Raw genomic sequence first — 25201 nt, 5'->3', positions numbered from 1 at the left:
TATAGTAGCTGCATGTACTAGCAAAAAACTTAAAATAAGAAAATCGGGTTCGTTGGTTGGTACACTATGTCATAGTGTAAAAAAATGTGTTTACTTCTGAAATCGCTAGTAGAAGCAGAAGTAACTAAGTAAATCTTTGGATTCCTAAATGTTTCACACAGTAATAAAGTGACATTTTTTAAACTTCAAATTATGCTTCTTTGTAACTTATTTCGCCATGGTGTTCCCATTTTCGCCACCATTAAAAAAAATCAATGTTGGTTAGAAAATCAAGAACCGAAATTGGAAACTTGGCGAATACTGGTGCAGATGATGGCCACTTCTAGAAACTACACTCAGAAACACGGATAGTCACAGAATGACTAAACTTTAGTAATTTGACTATTTTCTATCTGCCTCCCTTTCATCCTGCAGGGGATTTTATTCCTATTTGTCAATTCACCTGGGTTGAAGCATCGCTAAGCTTCAACCCAGTCGAAATTACAGTTAGTGTGAAAATTCACAGCAGAATGAAAGAAGGCAGATAGAAAGTAGTCATTAATGCATAAACTTAAGTAATTCTGTGACTATTTTTATTTCTGAGTGTAGATGTAGAATACTTGCTAGCAAACAAATATTCAAATCCGTTAATTACTCATTCACTCAGAGCTGTACGGGTTAATGACCTATAAGCGAGCCGCCAATTTGCACTTGTTGTTAGCAATAATAAGAATATTTTTTATATTTTCCAGAAGCTGACGAAGGTTCGTCAAATATGTTGAAAGACAACGGCACTATCATCTCCACCTTCCGAGTGAGGGCGGATGAGTGTGATCGCCTTTGGGTTATGGATACCGGTCTTGCGGACATCCTAGGAGACGCTAAATCATACGCAACACCATCTTTAGCCATTTTCGACCTGTTCACCGATAAGCTAATTCGAAGACACTATTTCCCAGAATCACTACTGAAGGAAGATTCGTTTTTCGCCAATGTGGTACGTATATTCTTTTTACTGGTAATTTCAATGCTTCATATAATTTTCATACAATTTCAGATCATCGATGCTGAACGAGGAGACTGCGATAATGCCTACGCCTATGTACCGGATTTAGGAGGCTATCAAGTTATTGTCTACTCATTTAAAGATGATAAATCATGGCGCGTGAAGCATAATTTCTTCCACTTTGATCCTCTGTCTGGAGACTACAATATTGGAGGCGTCAACTTCCAGTGGACCGATGGAGTATTCGGAATGGCTGTTGGCAAACGGCTTCGCGACGGAACTAGACCAGTCTACTTCCACTCTTTCTCCAGCACAAAGGAATTCATGGTGTCGAATCGAATCTTGCAAAATGAAACATATTCTCAAAGCCCTGAATCCTACTACGACTACAAGCTGATGGGCGATCGTGGACCAAACTCACAATCATCAGCAGAGTTTTACGACCCTGAAACCGGAATCATTTTCTACACACAAGTGAACAAAGACGGAGTTGGATGTTGGAATACTGCGAAACCTCTAACTCCAGATACGCAAGGACTGGTTGACTCGGACAGTGATGCACTGGTGTTTCCAAATGATCTGAAGGTCGACACAGAAGGCAATCTTTGGGTGCTGTCCGATCGGCTACCCATGTTTATCTTCACATCTCTAGATCCTGCAGAGTACAACTATAGAATCTTGACGGGTCAGATAAGTGACATAATCAAGGGCACCCCTTGTGAATAATGATCACTGGGGGGCCTATGGATAGCCAATGCGAAGTAATCAAATACAAGAATCAAACTTCTTGTTCATGACGCTCAAAAATTTTCTATTTTAGTATGAGATTTTTTTTTTTCTATCTTTATTAACGAGATTTTTAGGCCTGGGCTAGTTGCTAGTTCATCTCGGGACCAACGGCTTTACTACCCTTCCGAAGGAAGTCGTCACTGAAATTTTTAGTGACTATCTCGGGGATGGGATTCGATCCCAGGTCCTCGGCGTGAGAGGCGTGTGTTCTAACCACTACACCAGGTCCGTCCCCACCAGTATGAGATGGCTTGGCTACTCTGGTTAAATTTAATATTAAAAATCTTAACAAAATTTCAAATTTACTGGCATATTTGCAAACAGTTTGACTTTGGATAACTTACAGCAGTTCAGTGATTCATTATGGAATGCGCAGAGCAGATAGCAATATTATTTTTATTGAATTCAGTATTTTGTCAATATTACAGCACACACACTGCAATGATTATTCGGTTAAAAATATCACAAAATAATGCAGAGAAAATTGTTTTTCAAAAATTTAGCTTGTCTATCTGTTTACTGTAACTTACCGGCAAATATTTTGCCGAACATTGAAAACTAATCTGGAATGCGTAGGTATAAGGGGTTTGATTAAATGTATTTGTTTTTATTTTACGTATGGGTAAGCCATATGAGTACAACTTTCAAGCATTTCTGGTTGTAATTTGATGGTAAATATTGGAGAATACTTCATAATATAACTAAATAATCGAACTATCTTCCTTATTTTTAGGCCTTCGAAATTCCTTAGTGGGGGTTGACATCCATCAACTATGTAACAGCAAATTCTCTTGCAAAATATAGAAAATGGTGCCCATTGGGGTGCGTTGCTCTTGTCCATAGTTGATCAGCAGAAGTTTTCTCGTTTTATTTTGTATGGGGAAAGGTATCTAACTTCAAATTGCTCATAAATGAAAGCATCAATTGAAAAAATATTGTGTAGGCGTGATAGCCACCAGCATTACACACAACCGGTACCAAATATTAGATGCATTTCGCCACACAAATATTTTTCGCGTTACCTTTGAGTGATGTTTCGTGCATAGATACTAGCGCACGTGCGTTACTATTGTGCATCCCGATAAAAATCAGAAAGAGCGCTTCGCTCAATTTCCACTTCTTTATCAACGAACTTAAGGTAACACACGATAAACTCATTGTGACATCCATGAACAATCTACTACTTATTTTTTTCCATATAATGTTTAAAAAGCACGCTGTCACAAAGGCAAACGTTCTACATACTTTTTACGCCTCAACGTCTTCAATGGTTTTTAGAAGCTTCATTTATACTATTTGTATGAGAGGGCCATGCAAAATCAATAGGGTAAATGTTCCAATAGTAGAGGTACTAATCACGATTTAACTTAATTTAACTCTTTAAAATTCAAGTAGCTCAATGAATGTACATATTATTGTTGTAACGATATGTAACGACCCTTCACTTAATATTGACTTCGCAGCACCAATCTGGAGTTCGCTGGTTGGACTTCCAAAGCGAAGTTTTGAACGAACTCACTGTCATTGCTCTGCCGGCTCGGCTTTTATCTCGACTGTTTTTGAAACTGTCCGACAAAACGTCGACGGAAGAAGTTTCACCACAACGGCGGTGCTTAAGGTGCAACTGTTTGCTTTTCATAAATGATAATCAATTTTGTAGTTTTGGGGATATGAATCCCGTTCTACCGGACAGAGATGAACTGAAAGTGTATCAACATGCCTTGTTGTTGTTGTTAGGAAGCATATGATCCGATAGATCACCGAATGACCGATATTATATAAAACAGAAATATTTTCTTAGGGGACGGACCTGGTGTAGTGGTTAGAACACACGCCTCTCACGCCGAGGACCTGGGATCGAATCCCATCCCCGAGATAGTCACTAAACAAATTTTTCAGTGACGACTTCCTTCGGAAGGGAAGTAAAACCGTTGGTCCCGAGATGAACTAGCCTAGGGCTAAAAATCTCGTTAATAAAGACAGAAATTTTTTTTTCTTTTCAACGATAGTTTGAACATACACACTTAGAATAAAATGCCGAATCTCGGCTTTCGGAAATCGAGATCCGCACAGCCGAGCGCTCGGCAGTCAACTCGGTTTAATAGTTTTAGCTGATTAACTCGGTTTCTGTGAAAGAATTTAGCTACCGTGTTAAACTGAGAATCTCGGCATCTCACAAACTAAATAAATGAAAAACATAATTACTTCCCGGCAGAAAACGCACGACATTGTATACTAAATTACATAAAAAACAATAACTTTGAGCATACTTACAGAAGAGTTCGTATACGAGAGTATATACAATCTAACTTCCTCCAGAGTTATAATTTCAGGCACTTGGTTAATTGTAGAAACTTTTCCACAATAGTTTAACTACTTTTCTACGTTTACACAAAACCGATGCACTATTCCGAATGTAAATGAAAACAAGATGGCAGATACTAAAACAAAATACTGAGAATCTCGGTAAACTTAGATGGAAACCGATATATCAGTATTCGAGCCAACTGAGTTCGGTGAAAACGTTATTAACGTTGGTGCTCGGCTTACAATATTGCCGAGATACGGGTAAAATGTAGAATTAACCGAAATTTCAGTTTCAGAAACTGCCGAATCTCGGTTAAAATTATTTTTTAGCTGGGTTTTCAGCAAAATGGGCAGAAGCCGAGTTGACTCAGCATTTAAAAATGCCGAGCTCGCGAACAAAATTTAAGTGTGTAAAGCTGCAGATAGATAGACAGTTATAAATAATTTAACACCAGTTTATCATACACTCATTGAAACTGGTATTGTTATACGATAAAATATCTAGCAAAACTAATGGTGGTACTTAATGTGAACAATAGAACAAATAGCTACAGTGTGGTTTAAATTATGATTACAGTTATAACCACATAGAAAAATGTATTTTTCTATGCTGGTAATGGATGGAAATCGTAAGAAGGGCAATGAATTTTGTACACATTCATTATCAGGGTGTCTACTCGTTTATCTAAACGAAATTCCCTGATATTTCCAGATTATACAAAATAACTCCAAGTTTAAGAAATACTCCAATTCCAGATATACAAAAAGTTGTTGCCAAAATAATTTGATTCAAATGCGTTCCAGGCTTCCATTTTTTTAAAGCATGTTGAAGCTATTTTAAGGTGGAACAATATCGAAGCTTAAGTTTTTGTCAACTGAATTGTATTTGATACAAAGCCTTAATTGTATTTGATGAGAAGACTCATTTTTATATCGCTTGTGAGAGCTCTGATCATTATTGTAAACTAAACGGAACTTTAAAGTGCTTCAGTATGCTTAACCCTTAAAGTTTATTGATTATAGCGTACTTGTGCAAAAACAGATAATGCACTATTCATTTTTGGCCCGCGTTTGGTGAAGAAATCTCAAATGGTATTCATGCGCAGTTTAGATACTTAAGACAGCTAAATGGGCGAAAAAAACACTTACAGATGTTTGTGACAATATTTCACAATTAAATTTACATGCCGTAAAACATGTTTTTCAACAAATTTTTCAATTATTTTCTCAAGGAATTTCACCAGAAATTATTTCAAGTATTTGCCCAAAGATCAAGATGTTACTCCGAAGATTCACTCAGGCTAGATGGATGGATTTCTTTATTTGTGAGATTTTCAACACGAGACTAGCTCACCTTTTAAATGTCTCCAGGAGTTCATGTAGTGATTATTGCCTATGGAATCCCTTCGAGAATTTTCCTAAGGAATTCGTAAAAGAATTTTGTTTTAGATATCTCAAAAACACAACCTGGTTTTTGCCAAATATAACCGCAGAAGTTAACGCAGAGATCGTCTGGAATGTCTTTACTGATTCTTTATCCAGTGATTGTTCCATCGATTTTCCTAGGTCATCCTCTAAGACTTCCGTTTAGAACTTCTTCAAAAATTCAACCAGAAGTTTCTCCAAAGATGCCTCTAAGGATTTCTTAAAAATTGTCCTTCATTATTTCTTTAAGATTTTAACTTCAAATTTTCAGAGTTGTACAATTTCAGTCATATCAACTGATGGCTGATTGCCTAAAACTATCAATATCACTATCGAGCTATCAATATCATTTTGATTTGACAACCAACAGCAGTGAAGCGACACCGCCCTCTAGATCATAATCACTGCAGAATGAGTGATCACGTGATAATTATTCAAGCTTTTAATGTTTTTCAGTGACCAACAAATAGGGTAATTCGCTAATTGTTGAACGCTACCCAAATGTTGAACGATCTGTAGAAACCATGTTAAAACAGAAAATTGAATCATTTTACATACTATTTTGGAGATAAGCTGTACTATTGGACACAATACATTTAATTAGCACATTATTAATGTCTTAAACGAAATATTTATTGAAAATTTTTATCGGTAGGTGAAACGAGAATTTCAATTCTCTTAGAAAAAAACTTAAGCTGGGGCTGCTATGAAATAAGCTGTGTAGTAAAACATACTACGTATATTGGGTTAAGCACCTATTCACGATATCAGTAAAAGTCTACTTTAGTTATTTTCTAAACATCCGTACAATTTACTCGTACCTATTAATTACATAAAAACATTTTCAATTGCACTTTCGTTTCACGTACATTTTCCATTTGTTGAACACTAACATAACATGACAGTCTTGATTTCATCAACAGTATTGCCTGATTTTTTTATTTTCGTAGCAAACACCTATATTGAAATTGATTATTGCATTACACAATATAGTATTGTTTATTGCTTTAAATATCTGTTGAATCATTATTATTAAAAAAAACCCTATAATGGTGCCTGTTGCAATGATGAAAAACGCAATTCAGTAAAGTATAATTAATTGCATCCCTGGCTTTATCCTGAATCTTTTTCGAATTTCACTATCTTCACTATGGCATCAATGCCATCACCGTTTGTTTGTTTACATCATGATTGAAATTGCGTATCGGCTGCCGATTTATTTGGAGTATAACCTCAATCTCGCGATTGATGCTGTAATGTCGAAGGTAATGTACATTAGGAGAAGCCGCTAAAGTCTATGAAGTGCCGAAGAGGACGATTCACTTCCGTCTCAGCCCAGAGTGGTCAGGGAAAGTGCTTTGCTTGTCCTCACAATCGACGAGGAGCACGAACTTGCAAGTTGAATGAATGCGGGAGTAAAGCGGTCAACATTTAGCGACAATCGTTCAACATTAGGATAAAATGGGTTATGTATGTGTTCAACAATTGGGTATAGAACTATCTTTTCAAATATATATTTTTTATTTCAAAATGGACATTACAGTGCCAACAATGTAACAGGAATAATGTTGAACAATCTCCTACGGTGTTGAATGCTTTTTTTAGCAACCTTTCTATCAGAATTTCCATTAAAATCAAATAACATAAAAACGTCTATCTTAACCGTTCAACATTTGGCGATTTACCCTAGTTGCCATCCATCCACAGCACTGTCAAAAATATTAGGGGTATTCACTTAAAGTTGCGTAAAACAGCGTAAAACTGAAACCGCGTATTAATTGTAATGACTTATTTCAAACGAAATATTCCCATTTTGACATTTGAGAACAAAACTCAGCTGTTTATGCGTCAGGTACATTGAAAATTCGTTATCTTTGCTGTTCAGTTCTGATCATGTTATAGTGGAATGATTGAAATATATTGGATACGAAGGATCAATTCAATGTCCTAAATATGGTTTTACGGATCAATGGTGTACCATTTTGTACTGGACGAGTGATGTTGGATTCGGATTGGAGGTTGGAAGTAAATAGCAGTGATATGATGTGCGAAGATTTTTGTAAACGACCAAACGTGCATATGAAGCTTGGCTGAATGACTGTTATTTTTTTTTTGTCTAATTAAATTTTCTTTATTCTCCTAACTAATAAACCTCAACTTGTAAGTTCGTAAACGCTTGAAGACTGCATTTGATACCGATTTCGTGTTGAGGACCCGCTTTGATTCATGCGCTAAACGGGAGGCAGAATTTCCGCATAAGCGCAAAGGCTTTCAGACTAAAAGTTTCATTACGGTTTGCAATTTTGTTTATTGACGTTCAACATATATGTGCAAAAGTAAGAATTATCTTAGTTTTACAAATTTGTATTTCAGTGGATAACCGCTTGCAATTAAATTGTTCGGTTTCGTCCAGTAACCTCACAGGTACTGTCGCAAATCCAATACGAATCAACCCAATAAAATAACAGATAAAACTCTTGCGAACAGTACCCAGTATCAGAAGGTAACAGTTTTTGCATCTGGTTCCACGTAGCCTCGATCAGTAGTATGCAAATGACTGCTCCTAGAGCCTCAATCGGAAGTCATTGTTTAGCCACAAGCATTTCTCCGCTGGAATTAGAAAAATAATGAATATCCTAAATTACAGAATGGTCATATTTCTCTTACAATTTCCTTTGATTTGCTAAAACGGTGAAAACCTATGAAAACCGACGGAATCGAATTCGTTTGTAATTATTTTGTTGACATTTGTTTTGTAATCATCACCAAGGCGCTCTTGGATACCAGATTTGAACAATCTGAAATATTTCATTTGCTGTTGAGGCTATGCCGTGAAATGTTTAAAATTACCAATTATACACACTTTACGCGGAGATTTACGCCATTAAGTGAATACCCTTAATGTACTGATAAGTTGCCGATTTATTAGCTCAATTTAAGATTGAACTTAACCTTTCAGTGATATCCATATTCTATCACCATCAGTGCACTGGTGACGGAATAACCAGCATGATGTTGATAGTATACAGAATGATCTGAGTTGTATCGCAGTCGGCCAGTCGAAATCAGCAAATTTTAAGCCTTGATAGTGATTTCCTTGACAGATTTGCTAAAAATAATTCCAGGAATTACTCAGATTTCTATAGGAATTCGTACAGTAATTCTTTAAGATTTTTCAAGGAAGTCTTTGAAGATTTGGAAATGTGAATGAAAATTTTCAGAAATTTGAGAAAATGTTCAATTCGTGAGGTATTTCTAAAGCAAATTTAAAAGCAATTTCTGATGAAACTTGTGTAAGTTTTTAAGTCACCCGGTTACTAGAAGAACTCATAGACCCTTGTGGAATTTTTAAAAGATTTTCTTGTTAAATTGTTGGGATAATTAAAAAAAAGCAAAAAAAAAAAATGGAAAATTTTCTGGCAAAATGCTACAGTGTTAATTGGTATGGAGCCTCAAATTTTTATCACCTTTGTAAAATCCATGGCATTTTTTGAGAAATGTTTGGAAGAACTGCAGTTGTAAGTGAATGAAAAACCGACTTTAGTACTATATCATTTAATTACATTAGAGTTTGTATTCCTTGACAGATACGCGTATTTCGACCTCAACTGTAAGGCCGTCTTCAGTATCGTGTACTAGACTCGACTGCAATTGTAATTATTCGATGAAATTTTGGAGTATTTTTTAGAAAAAAAAAGTCTAGAAGAACTCCATGATCAAACGCAGGGTCGAGTTTGAGAAATTCTTTGAAAAGTTCTTAATAGATTTTCTCGAATAACACCTTGAGGAAATTTTGGAGAAATTCTTTGGAGGCACCGTGGATGAAATGACGTAGAAATTCTTGTCGGGTTTCTTGAAAAAACCTCTGAACAATTTCTTTCAAAAACTCTGGAATTGACCTTTACGGGTTTTCTTTGAAAAAAAATACAGTAAACATCCTTAGAAGATCTCCTAGAGTAACAACTAGAAAATTCAGTTGAAGGATTAATGGAAAAATATCGAGAGAAAGTGTTTCTTGGAGCAAATTCTGAATACATTACTAAAGATCTTCTATAAAAATCTCTGGGAGAATATCTAAGAGAATTGGTAGAGGAATCTCTAGAAAAATGTCTGGAGAGATCCCGATAGGAATCCTTGGAAGTATTCCAGATGAAATCTCCGGAGAAACAACTAGGATTATTCCTGAAGGTTTTCCTCGAGAAATCTTAGATTAAAATTTTAAAGAATTAGTTGAAAAGTCTCGTAATAATCTCTGAAGGTTTCTCTGGTGCTACATATTTTGTATCAGAATTCAATGCAAGCAAGATATGGAAAAAATGAACTTTAGAGACCATTTTGGTTAGAAAAAAGACCTTTTATCATAAATAGAGACAATCATGTCTTGGGAAGTCGATAAGATTCACTGAACAGCTGAATGAGCGGCGAATTTTTTGGAAAATTTCGACGTGAACATCTTTTGTCATGTACACATTCTACCATGAATTACTGCCTCAAAGAAATTTCCCTGATTGTTAGTAAAATTCCCTGAGAATTCCAGGTTTTTTCCAGGTTTAACAAAATTCCCTGATAATTCCAGGTTTTCCAGGTAGTAGACACCCTGATTATGTTCAACTATTTTCTCGATTATGATCATCATTTCATTGCTATGGAATCTTTCTCATTGTAATAGGATGTTTTATATCACGCATATCTGTCATGAAACGGACTACTTTCCTGCACTGAAGTATGCAGTGCGGGAATGGTAATTACGCAAATGAAACCAGTGCTGTAATGATTCATTACGCAACGCTATTTCATTACGCAACTGTTTTGAGTTGCGTAATGAATCATAACACAACAATTTCTCAGATATTGTAAAATAATGGTGAATACATTCCGATATAATTTCTGATACCCTCAAGTGGTCTTCTACGAAATTCCAAAAAATGTTGTACGTAAGCCTCGTAGGATAAACTTACGACTCGTGTTGTAAAAATCATCATTCTGCAACTTGTTGCGTAAACTGCTATTATAGATTCCATGCTTTAAATGCTTCATTTGGGAAAAAATATAAAATTATTGATTAATTTGCCTGAGTGTTTGAGACGGGGGAACTTTTGAATACCCACGAGGCACTATCATAGATTATGGAAAATAAACGAAAATTCTAAAAATGTTTTAAACCGTCATATATTTATTAAATCAAATTTCAATTTCTAAGAACATTTGTGTGACCACATATCTCCAGTTAGTTTAGCTTCCGTGAATGAAGCTTTGCAATGAACGCATTTCCACTTCTTGATGCCACAAAAGCGATGTTCTTTGATGGTCAAATGGGCGAGAGGCGAATCAAAAGTTGTGTTGCATTCCTGGCAAGTGTACGTTATGGCCTTCTTGAGCTGCTCAGCGAACTTCAGATAGGGCTCCCCGTCGGTGTACTCTGCTTGCTCATTAACATATCCTAGGATCGGTCTGAAGAACCGCTCTATTTTCTCGATACTTGCCACGTCGGTGTCGATTGCGCTGATAAACTGAAAATTTATCTCCGGATTGATGACTTCCTTGACAAACATGTAGAGCTCTTCATCTCCTAGTTCTTTGGCAATGTCCTTATTAATGACACGTTGGTATTTGTGGCGAGATAAATAACGACAGTAGGTGATTTGCAGTTCCTTCATTTCGTAATCTGATAAATCTTTTCTTGTTTGCTGTAAAAGACATATCAAAGTCGATCTTTGTCGTTGGCTCATCATAAACTCGTAGCTTTCGAAAAGATTTATTAGAATGTCCAAGTATTCCAGGGTAACGTTCTGTCCAACCTTTGACGATTTCAGTCTATATGGTTTATCAACTTTCTGAAACCATTCAAGCCCATTTGGTTTGGCATCCGAAGGTTTTGGAATACTGCTCGTATTTACTATGAACTTTTCTGAGTTTAACGCAACTTCCCTTGACAGCTCCAAGAAGGGAATCGCTAGATTTACTCGTATGCCAGGCAAAAAGAAAAGATCTTTGAAATCATTGTCGTCGCTACAGGCAATCGGAGATGCTGGATTAACAGGGCGGAAGTAAGCTTTGAGTTGATTCGCTTCCAACACAAAATACAACTGTTCGAGGTCTTTGTGTCCGATCGGTATATCCAGACACGCTTTCGATTCATACTGGAGGAATGGTTGGATAGTTTTAAGCATTACGGCGCCTTGCAGTGTTCCCCTCAAGACTTTCTTACAAGCAATTTCTGTAATTTTATCGCGATGGCTCTTCAACATCTGCATAAGTTGGTATCGGGACTTTGGAAGATTTGAGCTGAAATATTCCGTGATTTGCGCGATCAGATATTCGTGAGTCTCGTCAAGAGTTTCCGGCTTAATATTTAGAGGGATTCTAATCTTCAAATCGTTTTCAATGGCTGGGAGCAAGTATTTGCATTGCTTTTCTATTTTTCCAGTTGTCTTCATCATGTCGAAAAGATGGTAAATATTTTTCACTTCATCTGAAAGTGGAAACGAAAGGAAAATAGTAAAGATTATTTAAATATATAGGGTAGGTAGATGAGTTAATCTTTGCCCCTCCCTAGTTTTCGCCATCTGATAGAACATATTTCGGATTGTAATAAACTAAAAGTATTTTTTTTTAAATAAAACAGTTTTAATTCATATTACGGACACTTAAGGCATCAGTGAAGAATAACTCATCAGAAATTATATAAAATACCATGACCCCACAGTTATGGATCAAATATGTAGTGTGGAGTCCAATCTATAAAATTCAACACAACAACATGGAAAACGTAAAATTATAATTTAAAAGCACGAATTGAATCGAATTGGAACTTTGATTAGTAAACTATTTTGAGTGTAATTTACATAGGATTGCATAAAAATTAAAAATTTAATCGGTTTCTGAAAACCATATTATGGATCAATGTTCATATTATGGATCAAATTGTGACATATTACGGATCAGTGCGCAAAATCGCTCTGTATCGTTGTTTACGCCCGAGTGTAACGTTTCTAGCGCTCCGTCTTTAAATTATGTTTTCTGCGTAAAGTTTTGTCTATTAAACGATAATATAGTCCTTGTCACTCGGTATTGCTGTGCACAACTCATGTGATTAAGAAAAGTATCGGTTGGAGTTATTGCTAGTGCGAAAATTACCAAAAACCTGACCGTGATATTGCCGTAACGAAAAGTGAATCACAGCCTACAACTGCAATGGACGTTCCATGCAAGAAATGCTCCGCAGACATCGATATTATGAACTGTCTTTACACTGTGTGTGAGGGTAGATGCGCCAGAAAGTTCCACGCTACTTGTGTCGGTGTCACTGAGAACGATTTATGCGCACTTTCGAAAAACATCATTTGGATATGCGATGACTGTATGATCGAGTTCTGCAAGGCTAGAGATCGCATTCCAGAATCTTCCAAGACTCAACCGGCGGATGAGAATGTTTTCGCAACTGATTTTGAAAAACTGAAACTGCAAATCAACGATATTAATAATTCATTCGCGAAATTATCTGTTGCCATTGCTTCATCAACGTCATCTTCGACAACACCAAGACAACAACGACATTCAACACCTATTGATTCGCCGAAATCGTTAACCAGTTCGAGTGTATGTGCGCCCGAATGCTCGTCTGTGCAGACCCGTGATGAGACGTTTCCTCTGCTCTTGACGAACATCGACAGAGGGGTGACAGAAAACGAAATTGCCCACTTAGTATCCGAATCGCTTTGTGCTCCAAAACCCGAGTGTATGAATGTAACGAAACTAGTACCTTCTTGGAAGAACTGCGAAGAGTTGGATTATATATCGTTTAAAATAGTGTTACCCAAACGATGGAAACAATTAGCCATGACTGCTACTACTTGGCCGCGCGGATTAACTTTTAGAGAGTTTGCTCACCGGAAGAAAAATCCTTGGAAACCTTTATCGATGATGAACGGAACAGTTTAGTGCTAGAAATATTTGTTTGAATTATCTTTGGCTTCTTATCAGTATTATTTGCAACGATGGTTATGTGTTATTATTTTGTTTTGTATTCGATATTGTATGTTTGTGTTGCATTTCAACTATAATTGTATTGTTTATCTGATTGCGATCGAAAAGTTTTATGCCTGTTACCTGTTTTTTTTTCTGTATTTAATTTAGTTTAAGGCAATATACGATTAAGTAAACAGTCTGTACAGTTGAACTGAAGACGGTGTAAATAAATAAAAATAAAATAAAATCAAGAGATGTTCAACTCAATGCATCTGTATTGCATGATTGGAGCAATCGTCAGATTCGTCACAGTGCGATGACGAAATAAAAAAAGGCATCGTTATCCAGTAAAATAACTCTGGCAGGTGGCCGTCTCGTCATCGACGAGAGAATGCGACGGATTTCACGCCAACTCGACAAAGGGATTGGCAGCACCCCTTCAGAATTCAATGAAACTTTCTGGGTGTGAAGACTATGTGAAACTAAGATACTTTACATACTTTGTTTTTTCAAAATCGATCTAGACTAACATTTGGAAAGGGTCAAAGTTTTTTTTTTACTTTTTTTATAGACCCGTATAACTCGAAAACGGTAAGACCTACAAAAAAGTGTTGTATGGGGGACTGTTGTGAAATTTCCTGAAGTTTTAGAAAAAAAATGAAAAATAAAAACACATTTTCTACACTGAAAAAAAAAATGATTCAAAACTTTGAAGTCGATTTAAAAAAAACGGCCATTTCAGATTTTGATCATCCTTAAGCAAAAAGTTTCGTAATTAAATTTACTAAAAGTCGTCCATACATTGCAAATTGGGCATATTTAGGGAAAAAAGTATTTCTAACTTCGAATTTTTTAAGTCCAAAATGAATTTTTTATTTTAAGTAGTCTAGTATGATCATATTTTCAAGTGATAAATGAGTTTTAATCACAAAATAGATTATATTTGTTTTATTGGGAGTAGTTAAAAGAAATAAAACGGAATTATACAGTTTTTTTTTAATTAAATTCAATTGATCTTAAATCGACTTTAAAGTTTTGAATAATTTTTTTTCAGTGTAGAAAATGTGTTTTTATTTTTTCAATATTTTTCTCTAAAACGTCAGGAAATTTCACGACAGTCCCCCATACAACACTTTTTTGTAGGTCTTACCGTTTTAGAGTTATACGGGTCTATAAAAAAAGTAAAAAAAAACTTTGGGACTTAAAAAATTCGATGTTAGAAAAACTTTTTTCTCTAAAATATGCCCAATTTGCAATGTATGGACGACTTTTAATAAATTTAATTACGAAACTTTTTGCTTAAGGATGATCAAATTCTGAAGTGACCGTTTTTTTTAAATCGACTTTAAAGTTTTGAATATTTTTTTTTTCAGTGTAGAAAATGTGTTTTTATTTTTTCAATATTTTTCTCTAAAACTTCAGGAAATTTCACGACAGTCCCCCATACAACACTTTTTTGTAGGTCTTACCGTTTTCGAGTTATATGGGTTTATAAAAAAAGTAAAAAAAACTTTGACCCTTTCCAAATGTTAGTCTAGATCGATTTTGAAAAAAAAACAAAATATGCAAAGTATCTTAGTTTTACATACTTTCGACATCCAGAAAGTTTCATTGAATTCTGAAGGGGTGCTGCCAATCGCGTGTCGAGTTGGCGTGAAATCCGTCATGCACGACGAACGTCAATCCAAAATTGTCAACGAACCACTTTGTCTTCATTCCGTTCGCTCCCTATCTCAAACGAAGGAGGCGTTTATTGTATATTCGCTTGCTATGCACAAAGCGGAGAATGCCATCCCAGAATTGCTTGTATTGGCAATTTAACCCGTACTCCTCTAGCTTCAACAATAGCTTTGTTGGTAAGCGCGTGACGTTGACTATTCAGAGCTCGTTTGTTAAATTCCGGACACGTTTTGTTGTTTTATTGTTTCAAACAAGGCTCATAATCTATCGACGCCACGGCTCATATTTTTAGTCGGCTCAGAGCTCCCGAACGAAGATTCGACCATAATGGAGGAGGCTTCTTTGTTCGTCATGACGCCGAGCCTTTGTGGCGGACAACGGCAGCAAATCGTCATCCAACGCTGGTTGAGTGACGATGACGATTCTTTTTTTAGTTTCGTCGGCGACTTTTTCCATTTGACGGTGACGATTGCCTGCCCTGCATATTACAGCAAAAAATAGCAGTGTTAGAGCTGGAAACAAGGGTAAAATGCCCTTTTTTGTGATACTGCATTGTAGTAACTGAGACATGAACTGTTTTCGCTCCACACCTTTTTGTCTGCTCAAAAATGAAATTTACAAACCTTGATGTCTTATGAGTTTTATCCTTTTGTCTGAAAATGTCGAATCCAATTCTTAAAATGGCAGAAATCTACATTCTTTGGAAGTGATTCATAACCGTGGTAAACAATCATTTCCTGGCCCATATAACACTGCAAAACACGTTTTTGTCTCAAGCACCAAAATACCTCTATTTACTTAATTCAGGGTTGTTGAATACATTGCCGTTTTCAAATATGTCATAGCACGTCTAGTTTTTGAGATATTGGCTATTGAATATTCTAAAATTTGACTATTTCAGCCAACTTGCATGCAAGTTTGCCAGCTTGTATGGCAAATTATTTGCTTAATTTGCCACCTAATGCAAACTTCATGTATATAACAATACACGGTGTACTAATTTAAGAAGGTGATATATTCCGAAAACAGACAGCTACAGGACGACGTCATTCCTATCCACCTCGAACAAATTTGCGAAAAAAATGATCTAGTGGTCCGGAAGGTATATGGTACGATAGGAGTGACGCCACATGTTTACAATAAAACTTGATATTTACATCAGTAAAGAGCCTGCCTTGTTAATGTTTATGCCGTGATAACAATACTTATCAACAAAGTTCATAATACTTTCGATGCTGAAAAGTTACTTTTTGCGATTCCGTTGCAAATCAATCAACTTTTTATTGATAAGATACGCAACATAATGGCCTGCTTTTCCTACCAAAAAAACAATACTGAAAAGTGCTACTTTTCAGCACTGGTTTCGGTGCTGAAGAGTAGTACTTTTTAGTTCTGTTTGGGCGGCGTCAGCCAAATATCCCAGTCTATTCTGCCATACCATCTGATTCTATATCTGATGTGCGACCCAGATGCAAGACTGGTGACATTGTCGGCGCGATAAAAAGTTAGAATCGGTTGCTCGCCGAAGTTGGATTTTTTTTCAGAATCTATGCGAGATATCTTCGAAAGTGGTGCATTCTATTCGCACCCCGATGCGTTCTAATGTGCCCTTCTTCCGAAGCATGGTATCTTCCATGGATACCGAGAAAAATCGATTTTCGGCGAACTGCATTTTCTTATGATTGACCGATCTTCCAATACTGGGTTAGGAACGGATCGTCCAGCATTCGTAGAGGTGACAGCAGAACCCGCTACTGGGGGCGTACAGTTACAGTTACCGGTTCTGTCCTCCTACAAGGAATATGGGTCTGTATGATGTCACATTGATGTGAATTAGAAAATTTGTGGCATACGTAGATACTATGGCGCAGCCTACGCGATTGAAAAATACTGAAATGATACTACACATAGATGTACGCCCACGTGGTTTCTGTTGAAATGTGTGTTTGTGCTTCTGGAAATGATCCAGCTTAAAAGGCATTTTTCGTAATAGCAAAAAATGTTGTATGCAACTCGCTGCAAAACTCGATTTTTCAGCACTCGTTGTATTTATCCAACTCGGCGAGCCTCGTTGGATAAATGTACAACTCGTGCTGAAAAAAATCATCATTTTGCAACTTGTTGCATAAATAACTATTTTGGTGGTTTAGAAAAGTATTGTATTTAGCCATACAAGAGAGACGAAGAATTTTGTATGGAGACAGCAAGCATGTTGAAAAAATCGATTTCATCTAAATTTTATCGTTCGATTTCCACCAAATTATATCTTAAATGAAGGTTTAAGTACTATTCTGCATGCTTGGTGAATTAGATCTCAAAAAAGTATGATAAATCAACCTTAAAATATTATGTAAACATCGATGAAACTAGTTTTTTATACAATTTTGACGACCTGTAGCTAAAAATTGTGACGTGCTGGAACATTTCTGAGAATGGCATCAGATTCAGCAATCCCAAATTTACTCGAGACACATATATTGATTCTTGAGGCACGCAAAAATGCCATTTTTGTTACGCTGTGTTATGGATCACTAGTTAGAAGTGCTAATATTCGGTATTTAGAATCAACAATCAAGAAAAATGTTTTCCAAAGTTGAATTCATACTAAATCGAAGCGAACGAGCATGTTTTATGCTATAACATTTGAATTTTACCACCTGTGGGAGCTTATGAATGCTGACGGCACTTCTTACAGAAAACGACCATATATTGATAGCTGTGTGGTACCAACTAAACATTTGTCAAAAACACCGTTATTTAGCGGTTGAATGTTGTGCCTAATATTACAAATGGTAGAAGACAAATAGTATGACATGGGTAAAATATGTTTTACGTCAACGTTTATGTTTTGAACGCGTTATACGTTGTTGAACACCAAAGTGATCCGTAACTGTGTGGGCACGGTAAATCATTCTGTATGATTCCTCGGCGATATCAATTTTCGAATGATGGGTGAAGATTTTTAATCTGCAACATGAATAAGTTTAACCATTCGGTCATCGCGCGAATTTTCGTAACGCGAGTAGTCGCGCGTTGTACTTTGAACAACACCCTTGGTTTTGCGAATATCCCAGAAGTCTGACCACTTAGAAAGATGACGTCTTCGGTAATATTGTTCAGTAGCTCAAGGGCTATCATTATTTTAGCCAAGAAATGCGGGATTTGGCCACTAGGTGGCGCTAGTGAGCATGAAACTTTTGTTTCGCAGATCTCAGGATCTTGACCACTTAGAAAGATGGTTGGCAGAGTTGTTCAGTAGCTCAAATTCTTTCTTTGTTTAATCCTCAAAGTTCGTAGTCTTGTAAAATATTTTTTTTTTTCAATTTCTTTATTAGTATCATTCCAAACATTACATTCATTTCTTATATCTAGGTGTTCTGTGTTATTAGACAACACTATCATCCTAATTTGGTAAAACAAATTTAAGATTTAATTAACATTTTGTTAACAACATATTACATTTCATTTGCCGTAGCAGTTCAGTTTTTTTACAGGTGAGTTGATTTCACCTGCTTATAAGAGAAAAAAAAAACGTTTTTAATATACTTAACCTAACTTAACCTAAACATATAACGCATTAATCGTGGCAATAGAAGATTGTAACGATTTTTGCCTGAAATTATTTTTTATTTTATTTGACATTTGTTCCAATGTTTCAACATTGGATATTCTATGTAACTCATTGGTACTATACCAGGGAGGAAGTCTCAGAATCATTTTCAAAATTTTATTTTGAATTCTCTGCAGAGCTTTCTTCCTAGTATTACAACAGCTAATCCATATTGGTACAGCATACAACATGGCTGGCCTGAAAATTTGTTTGAATATCAAAAGCTTGTTCTTAAGACAAAGTTTTGATTTTCTATTAATAAGGGGATAGAGACATTTTACCTATTTATTACATTTGGCTTGAATGCCCTCAATGTGATTTTTGAAAGTTAAATTCTTATCTAGCATGAGCCCTAGATACTTAACTTCATCTGACCAATTTATTGGAACCCCTCTCATCGTGACAACATGTCTACTTGAAGGTTTCAAATAAAGAGCTTTTGGTTTATGTGGGAATATTATTAGTTGAGTTTTGGAAGCATTAGGAGAAATCTTCCATTTTTGCAAGTATGAAGAAAAAATATCCAAACTTTTTTGCAATCGACTACAGATGACACGCAGGCTTCGTCCTTTGGCGGAGAGGCCTGTGTCATCCGCAAAGAAGGATTTTTGACATCTCTGAAGTAACTCAGGTAAGTCAGATGTGAAAATATTGTATAATATTGGTCCCAAAATGCTGCCTTGGGGAACACCAGCTCTTACAGGTATTCTTTCAGATCTGGAGTTCTGATAATTAACCTGAATTTGTAAAATAATAATACCATCATTGCACCAGTATCCGCTCATGCCCCTATTTTCGCTCACTAGTGTAAAAATTGATTTTTCGTGTCAAAACCCAACATTTTTCGCACGGATATATTTCAGCAATATTAACAGCTTTCAAATGAAGTCGCCTGGCATTATTTTTATTTGATAACATAATTCTTTATATTGGAAACACAAGACCTCGTGAGCGATTATTGGATCACTAGATATTTTTGTGTGTTCCAATAACCGCTCATGCAAAATATTAAAACAAAATTTTTAAAAAATGTCGATTTTTGTATACAGCCTTCTTTATTGCAGTGGTAGCTATGGTTTGACCATAAAAAATATCACGATAATAACAAAATTCGAAATAATGCATTTTTAGTAAGTTCGTCACGAAATGTGTTTATTGTGAGCGGAATTAGGAACACTTAGATGCAGTAACAAATGTAATTAAATATTTTTTTTATTGAAGTGTTTCAAATTCTTTTTGCCGCTGATTACCTATACTTGGAGCTACATTGTGGCATAAAAATAGCATTGAGTGACATAATAGTTATTTTATAATAAACATTTGAACACATCTTCTTCTTCTTCTTCTTCTTCTTGGCATTTACGTCCTCACTGGGACAGAGCCTGCTTCCTAGCGTAGTGTTCTTATGAGCACTTCCAGAGTTATTAACTGAGAGCTTTCTTTGCCAAATTGCCATTTTCGCATTCGTATATTGTGTGGCAGGGTACGATGATAACTCTATGCCCAGGGAAGTCAAGGAAATTTCCTTTACGAAAAGATCCTGGACCGACCGGGATTCGAACCCAGACACCCTCAGCATGGCATTGCTTTGTAGCCGCGGACTCTAACCACTCGGCTAACACATAACTTCCCTTAAATGAGCGGAATGTGGTGTACTGATGGTAGTCCCTGAGCTTCTGAACAAATTTGCCGAAGATGCGTGTCTAAAAAGTCAAGATCCTGAGCTACTGAACTACTTTGCCGACGACACTATCTTTCTATGTGGTCAGGCTCCTGAGATATCTGCAAAGCAAAAGTATCATGCTCACTAGCGCCGCCTAATGGCAAAATTTTGAATCAACTAGCTTAAACAATGATAGTCATAAACTTACTAAACAACTTTGTCGAAAACGCCATCCTACTAAAACTGCTCAAGATCCTGAAATATCAGCAAAACAGAAGTAAAACTTCCATGCCCACTAGTGCCACCTAGCGGTGAAATTCCGATTTAAATGAGGTACCATTAGATAGCGCTTCACCTCCAGAACAACTTCACTAAAGACCCCAAGCTTCTATATTACAGGTCGGACTCGATTATCCGGGATTCGATTATCCGGAATTTTAGACTCGATTATCCGGAATTTGATTTTTGATGTTCTTGTTTTTCAATGTTTATGCATAAATCTGAAATAATTTGGTATTGCAATATACAATAGCTGTGTTCAATGACTTTGATCGAACTTGCTCGGGGTTGGTTGTACTAGCTCGTATTTTTTGTCAACAAATAACTGTCAAAGCTACTTCGAGCAACTCCAAGCTGCTTTCTCAATGAACGCTCTTTTTCGTCCGCACTAATTTACCGGAATTCCACGTGAAAAAAAAATTCGCGCACTTAACAATCCGTATCGCTTTGGAATTTTGCTTATTTTTTCAATGTTTACGTTTTTAAACGTCAAAAACACGAGCTACTGCGAGCTGGTTGAACTAGCTCGGACTCTAGCTTCCAACCTGTTTCGAGCGACTCGGAGTTGGTTGGACTCGGCTCAATGAACACAAACCCGAGCGACTCGAAGTAGGTTGGAGTGGCTCAATGAACACCAAAAGCTGACTCGCAAGTGGTTGCAACCAAGTTCGAGCAGCTCGTTGAACACAGCTAATATGAATGGTTTTGCAGTTTTGAACGTATTCAAGAAAAGGGGGGTTTGAAAAAGTGTTTTCTTTGTGTACGCTGATCAAATTTTGTTTTTCTTGTAAAGACCCCTACTGTACCTAGAAATAATTTCTGGCTACGCCACCGCATCATATAAATAACACAACAAAAAAAGATAATATTTAAGTTCTTTTATCGAAGATTTCAATTTTTTTCTTAGTGATCCGATTATCCGGAATGAAAAAAAAATCGATTCTCCGGATAATCGAGTCCGACCTGTATCTGGATTTTGAGATATACCGATTTCAAACTGTGGTTCACTCGAATCGTTTATAATGATTCTTGAGGAATACATTTTGGTTTGGTGTCGATAGATATCATTGTTGCAAAATGATAGCATATAAATCACAACCGTTGTACAAAGTACAACAGCGCGACAGACCGAAGGTTTTTTTTTTTTTTTTTTTTTTTTTTTTTTTTTTTTTTTTTTTTTTTTTTTTTTTTTTTTTTTATTAAGGCACTCCGTGCTCGTGGCCACTACTGCGCCGGAATCAGTTGATCTGTAGCTTCTTTATCGATACAGATCTATTTTTAACTTATCTATATTTACATCAACTTTCACTCTCTCCTACTCTTTCACTCTCACACCGAGCAGGTAGGAGAGAGCTCTGCTGTTAGTGAGGCTAGCTGCCTGCGAAGAGGGTCAGTTTGTCTCAGTCACCATCTGATACTGACGGAGGATGAATGTGCTCCCCAAAGCACGCTCCTCCGTGCGGTGTCTTCTGATGGCTGGACGGGTTTTTTTTGTGGAGGGGCTGGGAATTGAATCCATGACCTTCCGCTTATGAAGCGAAAGCGTAACCTCAAGGCTACGGACCCCCCTTAACAGACCGAAGGTTAAATAAATAGAAATGTATGGACTTTTCATATTCCAGACACTTTGATTCTAATTCCGTACAGCTCATGGAAATCAATAGAATAGTCAAATCATTAATTGAAATCGACACACCAGTAAAAAGGCGACTAAGGCAGTTGAGCATTATATATTTCTATAGATATCTATGGAAAATGTTGACTAAAACCAGCTGAAAAAAATAAAAAGATTATGATAAAATTCATGAGAATAATTCCAACTGCAATTAGAATAAGACTTGTTTTAAACGGCATAACTAAAATGGTTTGAAAATTCCTGGCATCTCCCCATGTTTTCCCGGTTTCCCGACAATTTTTACCACCCCTGTTCATTTGACCGCCACTTCCCCTATACAACTCGCATAGAGAATCACAGTTCGCCTTACATTCAAAACAATTAATCACTTTTATCTGTTAAGGTTAATGTACTCCGAACAGTTGATTTTATGTTGTACTGTATTCAGTCTAAGGCTTAAGACGTTTAAAAATGGTTTGCGTGATGTATGCCAAACAGTAACAATAAAAGATACTGTCCAGATATTGTAAAATTATACGGAGTTTCAAATCTCCAAGAAATGGTAAAATTATTACTTGACATTCTGCGAAACGGTCATTATCGCAAAACACAAACACATTTACATTTTACCGTATACAACCTATTTTTAACAGTTTGACAAACAGTGGCTCGCTTTAGTGTTTGTGAGCGAAGTACCTACAATATTTTCATCGTTTCGCCATTTGTTTTGTTTGGTTTAGGAGTGAAAAAAAACTCGTGCGGAAATAAATTTTCAAGTGGCGGATCTTTATTTGAGAAGGATTCAAGCTTCTTCCCTCTGATTTAAGGCTTATGAGCTAGATCCCAAGTGACCCGTTTCATATCCAGATTTCTCAGGTAAGAAGAATTTATTCCGTGTAACTTAGATCCAAGTTCTAACGGGCACCAATTTGTTGTTTCCAGGATGTGTTGTTGCAGTGACCTAGAAATGAAACCAACAAATCATTACCGTTACCGATCTTCCCGTAATCTTCTAGCTGAGAAATCGTGCTTCCAAGGCCCGAATTGTGTGGGTAAGAAACCCCAGAGTTTGGAACGGCGAAAAAAGCAGAAAAAAAGTTGTGAAATAAGAAACGCAATCTGTTTTACAGTGTGATTGCTCTGATATGAATAAAAAATACATAAAAGACCAAATCCATTCATCTTTCATTGATTAATCACAACAGGGATAATTCTTGGGTTAAATACTATACTTACAATTAAACGATAATTACATGTACAGTATTTGTTTTGATTTAAATTATAAAGTTCAACCATTCTCTACCTGTTTGGATTACAGTAGATTGATCAAAAAATGGAAGGTATGTGAACAGTTTGGCAGATTGTAATGACAAAATTTTGTTCGACAAAATCGGCCTTTTTAAATGGTTACATAACTTAACCGCCTATTCCCCACATTGTAATTTGTGCAATTACCATTCCCCGAACTGTAAAACCCGTTTATGGTACTGTTGGTTTATTGTTATTTTTAATTTTACACCGAATTATACGAATACTGTTGTTAATTGTTGTGGATTGAATGGGAAACAGTAGATGTATGGTTCATAATTATGCGGGTAATTCTCCTATTTAAGGCAAAATCAAAATAGAAGTGTGCAAATTATAAAAAAAATGTGCGGTAAAAACTACCATTTTAGGGGGTTAACTTAAGCGCTCGCACCGGCAATTTTCAGCAGACCAGAAATGCGCTTGATTTTACCATGTCTGTAGTCGAAATCAGATTGTTGTAAATTATTTCTGTCAAATGTACCAGTAATGTGGTGGGATGTACCGTAAACATAGTAAATTGTTCTGAAATTCCATGGTAGTTTCAAGAATGGGCGTAGTCAGCTAAAATAGTAATTTCTACTACAGAATTTTTTCCCGTGTACACAAATTACCCTATAGTGACCCGCTACAAAAAAAAGTGATTCGCTACCAGCCCTGCTGATGCTCAATCATCATGGATAAATAAAATTAAAGATTCTCCGACTTACGAATGAAAGGTATGTCCTTGTGGGGCAAAACGTCGCTTTTCAGTTTCAAACGGATGCCGCTCGATTTGTCCGCCGGTGCGTCGCCATCGAAGTCTCCGGGAATCTCAAAATGCCGCGTACAGCAGTAGACTCTTCCCTTCTGGACGGCGATTCCCATTGCATCGCACCAATCGACGCGTCGTTCCGGATTCTGCGGCACTTTCAGGAAGAATAGGTATGGACACGACTTTGAGTCGGCACCGCAGCCCTCCACTATACATGTTTTGATAGCATTTTTGTCTTGATGCTTCGCGGAACTCATTTTCAAATCAGCACTAAATTGGAGGCTTGTTTTAATAAAACTATTTTATTTATATGAACGCAAAGCTGAAAATAAACAATCAACAAAGCCGGCTTCACACTTCGACAGATTAATCGAGTAACTTCTGAAAAAATCCAAATGCTCCAATGGAAAACGAAAACCACAAAAATGCCAATAGATGGCACTGTCTAAAAACGATATTTTAACAGCTGCAAAACACAGCACTCAGAAATGAGAATTTTCCACTCATTCACTGAGTTATCATTTCGGGTTAGATGTAACGCTATATTCGCTACTCACCATTTAGTAACGCACAGAGCTACACATCAACGCGGATCTACTCGAACCTGAGTTTTTTTCAACCCAAAACCGTAGTTGAGCACAAAAACCCAAATTTGGTTTAATTTCCAAGGCCTCCATTAGGTACTTTGCCTTTGAAGCCTTTGGTTTGATTAAATGCATGTTCATTCAACCCAAGCTTGAGAATAATGCATTTACCCAAATTTGGCTTATTGGGCCAATTGCATTGGTGGGGAAGAGAGAGAATACTGAGAGATTTTGGGT

The 25201-nt window shown here is 36.5% G+C and overlaps 2 protein-coding genes and 2 long non-coding RNA genes across 5 annotated transcripts in view; 2 read left to right on the top strand and 2 right to left on the bottom strand.

Moving 5' to 3' along the window:
* LOC5569110 (protein yellow) overlaps window positions 1-2488 on the top strand; it is a 30979-nt gene extending 28491 nt beyond the window's left edge. Inside the window, exons 3-5 of one of the 2 annotated variants that reach the window (XR_002500419.1) lie at window positions 732-976; window positions 1037-1811; window positions 2021-2488. Coding sequence is in view for 1 of the 2 variants with exons in the window: in XM_001652659.2 (XP_001652709.2) it covers window positions 732-976; window positions 1037-1711 (920 nt within the window). In the remaining variant the exon portion in view is untranslated. Of the gene's footprint in view, window positions 1-731; window positions 977-1036 lie in introns of both variants that reach the window. The other variant, XM_001652659.2, reaches the window with a different exon arrangement.
* Window positions 2489-4907: 2419 nt separating this feature from the next.
* On the bottom strand, window positions 4908-9065 carry LOC110676470. The gene is made up of 2 exons (XR_002500418.1): window positions 8174-9065; window positions 4908-8116 (listed from the first exon to the last, which is right to left on the bottom strand). It is a non-coding gene; the product is annotated as an uncharacterized LOC110676470 (long non-coding RNA).
* Window positions 9066-10657: 1592 nt separating this feature from the next.
* LOC5569111 lies at window positions 10658-24752 on the bottom strand. Its single transcript, XM_001652660.2, has 2 exons — window positions 24337-24752; window positions 10658-11978 (listed from the first exon to the last, which is right to left on the bottom strand). The coding sequence occupies exons 1-2, from the start codon at window positions 24635-24637 to the stop codon at window positions 10702-10704; spliced, it is 1578 nt and encodes a 525-aa protein (XP_001652710.2). The 5' UTR covers window positions 24638-24752; the 3' UTR covers window positions 10658-10701.
* Window positions 22426-23494, top strand: LOC110676469. Its single transcript, XR_002500417.1, has 2 exons — window positions 22426-23197; window positions 23264-23494. It is a non-coding gene; the product is annotated as an uncharacterized LOC110676469 (long non-coding RNA).
* Window positions 24753-25201: the final 449 nt, after the last annotated feature.

The sequence above is a fragment of the Aedes aegypti genome, chromosome 2, assembly GCF_002204515.2.
Source record: "Aedes aegypti strain LVP_AGWG chromosome 2, AaegL5.0 Primary Assembly, whole genome shotgun sequence".
Classification (NCBI taxonomy): domain Eukaryota; kingdom Metazoa; phylum Arthropoda; class Insecta; order Diptera; family Culicidae; genus Aedes; species Aedes aegypti.
This window is presented reverse-complemented; position numbering and strand designations above follow the sequence as displayed.

Coding starts and splice junctions, on each gene's coding strand:
- LOC5569111 (XM_001652660.2), bottom strand. CDS start 24,637: ATGAGTTCCGCGAAGCATCAAGACAAAAATGCTATCAAAACATGTATA. Junction 11,979..24,336: donor CAAGGACATACCTTTCATTC/GTAAGTCGGAGA, acceptor TTCCACTTTCAG/ATGAAGTGAAAAATATTTAC.